Consider the following 7,516-nt stretch of genomic DNA (forward strand, 5'->3'; position numbering starts at 1 on the left):
TTGTTAGTAATATGCTGAGAGTGATGATTAAATCTATTATGTTAACTTTATATTTAAATCATTAAATCAACATTATATCTCTACATAGTAATATTAATTGTTAGCAAATTTAATACTTGAAACTCCACTCTTTAATTTATTTGATTTTGTCAATAAATTTTTATATTTAGTATTCAGAGACATAAATAATTATAATAATATTTTAAAAGATAATGATATCTTCAACTAAATCCATTCTAAAAATTAGTCTATATTCAATAAATGAACACAAGTTTATCAAAGAAAGAATCAATAAAAACACATGTTTTCCTAATTTATTTTCTATTTCTTTGACTTTTTTCGGGTCATTGCTACAATAAACTAACACAAGCCACGTCAATTTTTTCAAAAGAGTACAGATGCAATGCATACACATTCATCCCGACAAAGATCGTCTTCAAATTCAAATCAAAGACTCCGATTATGTGAAGGGAATCTATATAAAAAAATAATAGTATAAAGTTGACTATATCAACGTCATGATAAACTATAGAACAATATAAATACCGTGCAGCCACTGCACTTGATTTCACACACTAACACTTTCTCAGCTGAAACACACTCACTTTCGTACTTTCTATTAACGGAATGGCAAACGAATTAACGGGAACCATCGTGTTCAACACCGTTGGTAGAGCACAATACGGTTTCGACGTTTTCTCCGTTAACCTCCAAAACGACACACCGTTTCAAATATCCCATGAACACTGCCTCACTGACGGCACCTCCGTCAACTTTAACGCCCAGTTCACCGAATCTAAACAAAACCAAAGCATAGTATTCATCTCAGAACGAACCGGGTCACCCCGTATTTACATAACCCAACCCGAAAAAGAAAACCCGGTTGAACCACTTGCCTTTGTTTCTGAGAGCCTTTTCCACGATCGGCCAATCATAAAAAATGAAAAGCTCTATTTCGTTTCTGCACACGATCCAAACGTACTTTTCAAGAGCTGGTGTGCGGTTTATTCAACTTCCGTTAACGGCGACGGAAACATAACGAGAATAACCCCTCACGGCATTGTGGATTACAGTCCAGCCGTGTCTCTAACCGGAAAATTCATCGCGGTTGCTTCATACGGTTCTCGGCCGTGGAACACCGGTAATTTTCGCGAGCTCGATACGGAGATCGTCGTTTTCTCTGATTCTAAACCGGAGAAACGTGTGGTGGTTAGCGATCGTGGTGGATGGCCAACGTGGTCGCAAGACTCCACCATTTTCTTCCATAGAATCGCGGAGGATGGTTGGTGGAGCATTTTTCGCGTCGATTTAGACAATTCGAATCTTGCTCAAGTTTCGACGTCACCAACTAGGGTAACGCCGTCAGGGCTTCACTGTTTCACTCCAGTTGCATTTCACGACGGGAAGCGTATCGCCGTGGCAACTCGCCGGAGAGGGAATAAGTTTCGACACATTGAGATCTTCGATTTGGAGTCTCAAACGTTCCAACAAGTCACTGAATTAATAAACCCTAGTTTTCACCATTACAACCCGTTCGTCTCCTCTGATTCTCACTACCTCGGGTACCATAGACTTAGAAGCGAGTCAACCGAAGGCGAGTCAACAATCCCACATTTAGAATCTTTGTTGTCTCCGATTCGTAATTTACAATTGTTAAGAATAAACGGTGCATTTCCAAGTTTCTCCCCCAAAGGGGATTTCATTGTGTTTAATCACATCCCCTTCGATCATGAGTTAGATGGCATTAAGATCGTTAGATCCAATAACTCCAAATGTTGGACTTTATTGAAAGGACAAACATTCTTCTTCAATTCATGGAGCCCCACCCAGGAGAACGTGATATATACATGTATTGGTCCAACTTTTGAGTCAGTTTTCAAAACGGTTCAAATTGCACGAATTGAATTTGACCCAGTTCATTTGAGAGAGGATTGCGAGGAGATTCCGTTTACGATAAATATTCTCACCAGAGAGGAAACTGGAAATAATGCATTTCCGTCGTGCTCACCGGATGGAAAATTTGTAGTGTTTCGGTCTGGTAGGTCAGGTTATAAAAATTTGTATATAATGGATGCATTGGATGGAGAGTTTAACGGTGGTTTGAGGAGGTTAACGGAAGGGGAATGGATTGATACGATGCCATGTTGGTCTCCAAAGGGTGATTGGATAGCGTTTTCATCGAATAGACATGATGCTGGAAACAGTGAAGTGTTTGGGATTTATGTGGTGAGGCCTGATGGGAGTGATTTAAGGAGGGTTGAGGTGGGGAAGGGTGTGGATGGTGAGAGAGAGAGGTTGAATCATGTGTGTTTTAGTGGTGACGGAGAATGGTTGTTGTTTACAGCAAATTTGGGTGGGGTGATGGCAGAGCCAGTGTCTATGCCAAATCAATTTCAGCCGTATGGGGATTTGTTTGTAGTCAGGTTGGACGGTAGTGGGTTGAAGAGGTTGACGTGTAATGCATATGAAAATGGTACACCAATGTGGCATGCTAGAGAAGGGGCTGCGTTATTGCGTTCTGGAAAAGGAGACGAGGATGTTCTTAAAGGTGGATTTGAAGAACCACTTTGGATCACATGTGAGTAATAGTGAGGCTGATGATAATTAAGAAGAATAATATATATTATGTATTTTGAAATATATTGTTAAAGCCCAAAATCAAGTGTTAGACCATGCACAAAATAAACCTAAAACATGACACGTGTTTTATAAGAAAAGTAATTGTTAGACTAGTTGCTTTAAGGGTATACTATGGAAGTTGTATTCGGAGCTGTACTTTACCAGTTACTTTTTGTATGTTGGGGTAGTTATTAAGGGGGGTTTTAAGCTGTTTCTGGGGATATACGAGATTTCTTTTGTGTAAGGATGATCATTGTTTTTTCAGAGGACAGCTTTGGCTCTACGGTCAGTATGAATGTGTATCTACTAGATTTGTGTGTTGTGTACTCTTTTTGAATTCAATAAACTTTTGTTGTGAGTCTTATCTCATTGGTTCAATCTGCCGAATTACATAAGAGTTTGTTTGAATTGAAGAAATGACAAAGGTGATCTATAGGGTTGATATGTTTGGAGAAATTATGGATATTCAAGAGAGAACATGGATGTCTTACCTGAGACTACGTCGAGGATGTTGATTGAATTGAAATGACATGATTCTATTTTGCAAAAGATCACTAAATGGTTGGGGAAGAAACTAAAACCAATGAAAAGCAACAAAATCATAAAGGAGATGAAAATAAAATGTCGGTTAACAAGATGGAGTTTTTCTATGTTTGATAGAGCATTCCTTGTAGCATGGATCACCACAATTGAAATATATTTTTTTTAATTCCCCTTCAATAATTACTATTTACTCAATTTTCAAAGTTTTGATATAAGAAAGTTTACAAAAAGAAAAACAAGAGAGAGAAAGTTTGCAAAAAGAAAAACAAGAGAGGAGAAAGAGAGAAAAATATAAGAAAAAAGAGAAAAATGTTTTTAGTAAATTTCACCTCCTTTTTATTTCTCTTTTGGAAAGAAAGTGAGAGAAGTACATATTTTTTTTAACCTTCAACTTTTACCTTTTTTTTGTTGTTGTTATAACACTCACTACAAGAAAAAATTAGTTTGCGGAAGTTGCAACAGACACCTGCGACAGTTATAACCGCCTCAAATAGATGATTGCGACGGTTCTTCAATTGTCGCAGTTTCGTGCATTACGAGACCATTTGTGACAATTAAAAAAATCGTCGTTTGAACTGTCGGCAACGTGTGCGATGGTTTCTAACCGTCTCGACTTACATTTTGCGACAGTTAGATTTGTCGCTAAACAGACTCAAATTTATTTGTTCTTAAAAATTGCGACAATTGATAACTGTCACTATATTTATTTTGAGGCAGTTTGAACAGTCGCAAACCTAATAATTAAGAATTAAAAAAGTTCGATACAATTTTTTCCTATTTTTTATTAATTAATATAAAAAAATATTCATAAATATCATCCACATAATTTAAATACACAATTATATAACTATTGTAACTAAATTCAATTTTTTTAAATTTTTTTAAAAGAAATAATATCCATTCATACATTGAACTTAATTAAAACAATAAATAAAGTAGTTAAAATATTCAAAACATTAGTGGAGTGACTAAACATACAAAACAACTTCATCAAACATAGAAGTTCATCAAAATATATAATTAGCCCCTAATGATGTTGCTCCATGATAATCGGGTTAGAAGCTAGACTCAGATGAATGTCTATCATCTATTGGCGATTCTATGTATGTTGCTTGAAGAAAAAAAAAAAGATATATATTAATCTCAATTAATCATGATAAATATTGTCAAATACTATTTAACTAAATTTCTCATATAGCTATAAGCAATCATTACACAATTCATATTTTTAACCAAGGACAAACACTTCTCACATGATTTTTTAAACAAGTTTGCCAAGAATTTTTTTTTACCTTTTTTTCTCTAGAATTTTGCATTTGCAACAAGAAAGCAATTTGCCCCTTCAATATATCAAATTCAGAATCCCTTTTCTTAAGCCTATAGATTTCAGCTTGCATTTTCTCCATCTTGTCATTAGCTTTGGAGGAAGACATTGATCTTATAGAGAGAGAAATAGATGTAGTAATTTGAGATGGTGTTATTCCAAATCCCTTACAACGAACATATCCATGATGTTCTTTTCCAAACACATTAAGAAATGCTTCATATGGAGAATGAGTCTTCCCAATTTCAGCTTGCAATTGTCCCTGCACTTGGTTCCCAATTTCAGGAGTTGTGCACTTGGTTGATAACAAGTAACAAGGATTGGATCATCCACATCCGTCGATAATTTTTAATCAATGGATGAGATTGAAAGTTTGGAACTCAGTGCACAACTCCTGAGTCGGCTTATGCTGTGTTTGACTTCATGTATAATATTCCGTCTCAAACTTATATGGAAACAACTGGTAGTGGTTCTAATCCACCTACAACTAACGTTCAGGATAATGATCAGGATGAACCAGAAGAACTTCAACTCGTTCAAAGGGCTAGACGAGTTCGACGAAATCCTAGATGTGGAACTGGAGGTCATTTAGGTGGACATTAATAAGATGTATTTTTTTGATTAATTTAATATATTTTATTTAATGTTATTAATGTAATTTTTGTTATTAATGTAATTTCTTTTAAATTTATAATATAATTTACTATTTTTAATTTTAATTACTTTTAATAGTTATAATATTAATTTCCCATTTTAATTTTAATTATTTTTAATTTAATTTTAATAATTTTTAATCATAACAATTTTTAATAATAATAACTATAATAATAATTAATAATAATTATTATTATTATAATTAATAATAATAATTATTATTATAATTAATAATAATTATTATTTTTAATTTAATTTTAATAATTTTTAATTATAACAATTTTTAATAATAATAACAATAATAATAATTAATAATAATAATAATAATAATAATAATAATAATAATTTATTTATGTAGTATTATTATTAATTATAAATTTATTATTTAATATAATTATTTATTAATTTAAATATTTATTAAATTATTAACAATTAATTAAAACCAAAAAATGAATAATTTTTTTTTTTAAAACCCTTTGGGAGGTCGCATCCCCGGCCAGCGACCTCCTACTAGGGGAAATTTTTTTGCTTCTTTGGTGTATCGCTCCTCCAGGGAGAGTTTTCCTTCTTGCCCTAAAAAGTAGGGCATTTTGGTAACAGTTTTTGAAAGTGGAGTATTTTAGTTAAGTTTTTTCAAAAGTAGAATATATGGGTAAAAAATCCAAAAACTAAAACCAACGAAAAGCAACAAAATCACAAATAATTGAGATAAAATGTCGGTTAACAAGTTTTTCTATGTTCGATAGAGCATACCTTGTAGCATGGATCACCACAATTGAAATCTATTTTTTATAAATTACTCTTCAATAACTCACTACAAGAAAAACTGTTATTACCTACGGCAAATTTTATCTTTACCCACGGACTGTCCATAGGTAACGTCAAATTACCCATGGTTACCCACGGACACGAGTTCCTAGGTAAATCGCTCGTAGGAAAATATTTACCGACGGACAAGCTGTGGGACACACTTACTTAGGGATTGTCCGTGGGTAATATGACCCACTGAGTCTCCGTGGGTAACGTTACTCATAGATTTTCCGTAGATAAAATAGTAGATAGTTATCGACGAAAACACCATAAGTTACATTACCCACGGATCATCCGTGACAAAATCTACTATTTTATATTTGATAATGATAATTTTATCCATGAATTGTCCGTGGGTAATGAAAAAATGATTTTAATTCTATTTTTGTTTTTTTACAGTTTCCTGTATTTTTTAATATATATTTAAAATTAATTGTAAGCATATTAAACATCATTGTCAAAACAAAGTGAAATATTATGTAAATAGTGTTTTCAAATTACACCTCCTAACTGCCACAAGTTTCAAAATAAGGGCAACTTGCACTACCATAAGTTTCAAAATACACATTCTCACTACCATAACTTACACATTGTCACTACCATAAGTTTCAAAATACACATAACCATAAGTTTTTCAAAATACACATAACCAAAATACACATTGTCACTACCATAAGTTTCAAAGTACTACTATACGAAACTAACAATGAAATAAGTACTACTCATCGCCGTCATCATCGTTAGACTCATCCTCGTCATAATCTGGATGACGACGACGACGGGATGACTCAGCCGGTATGGAAGCAACACTTTTTGCCACTGTTGCTAGCTGTATCTGGAGCTCTTTAGTGCGTTGCTCATCCTCTTGTCGACGTTGCTCTCCTTTCCTTAGCTCCTCCCGCGCCTCTCGTGCCTCGTGTTCTGCCGCTTTTGCATACTTTTCTAATAGTAAATATTGAATGGGCAAAGCATGATTAATGTGTGTGTCAAAAAAGGGCGGCCAATCATACTTTTCTTTTTCCTTTTTTATAAAAGTGACAAACGGTAACAGTTAATTTTCTTTGTTAAGCTATTTTTGTTAAATGGAAAAGTGAATACTTGAGTTAGGAGTTAGGACAAATATTGCAAATGATGTGAGTTGTGGAAAATTCCATAACAAGAATAGTACATGACCTTTTGTTAATGCTTCCAATTTAAGCTTACCTTTTCTAAATTGACTTAATGCACAGCCTACCCCAAAAGGCTATAGTGATCATAATTCATAATAAATAATATAGTTGAAAGTTTTAATCAAACTAATTTTATGCCACATTCAGAAACTACTTGTGAAGAGAAAGTAAATCCTCTTATATGCTTAAAAAGCAAAGTACAAAAACATAATATGATTAGATATCATGATAAAGTGTTGATTATTTAGTCAAAACAAAACAAAGTTTAGTGTAAATTGGAGATCAGATCAAAGTGTTGAAACTATAATATGCATACCCTATGAGATGTAATTCAATTAAAAAACTACAAATAGATAGAGATCATGTATTATAGGTAAATTAAATGTTCTCAAAAGGG

The 7,516-nt window shown here is 33.4% G+C and overlaps 1 protein-coding gene across 1 annotated transcript; it reads left to right on the plus strand.

Annotated features, from left to right (window-relative positions):
* Window positions 1-553: 553 nt before the first annotated feature.
* Window positions 554-2,983, plus strand: LOC101515113 (uncharacterized). The gene has a single exon (XM_004498199.4). The coding sequence runs from the start codon at window positions 628-630 to the stop codon at window positions 2,584-2,586; it is 1,959 nt and encodes a 652-aa protein (XP_004498256.1). The 5' UTR covers window positions 554-627; the 3' UTR covers window positions 2,587-2,983.
* The last annotated feature ends 4,533 nt before the right edge of the window (window positions 2,984-7,516 follow it).

This window comes from Cicer arietinum, chromosome 4, assembly GCF_000331145.2.
Source record: "Cicer arietinum cultivar CDC Frontier isolate Library 1 chromosome 4, Cicar.CDCFrontier_v2.0, whole genome shotgun sequence".
NCBI lineage: Eukaryota > Viridiplantae > Streptophyta > Magnoliopsida > Fabales > Fabaceae > Cicer > Cicer arietinum.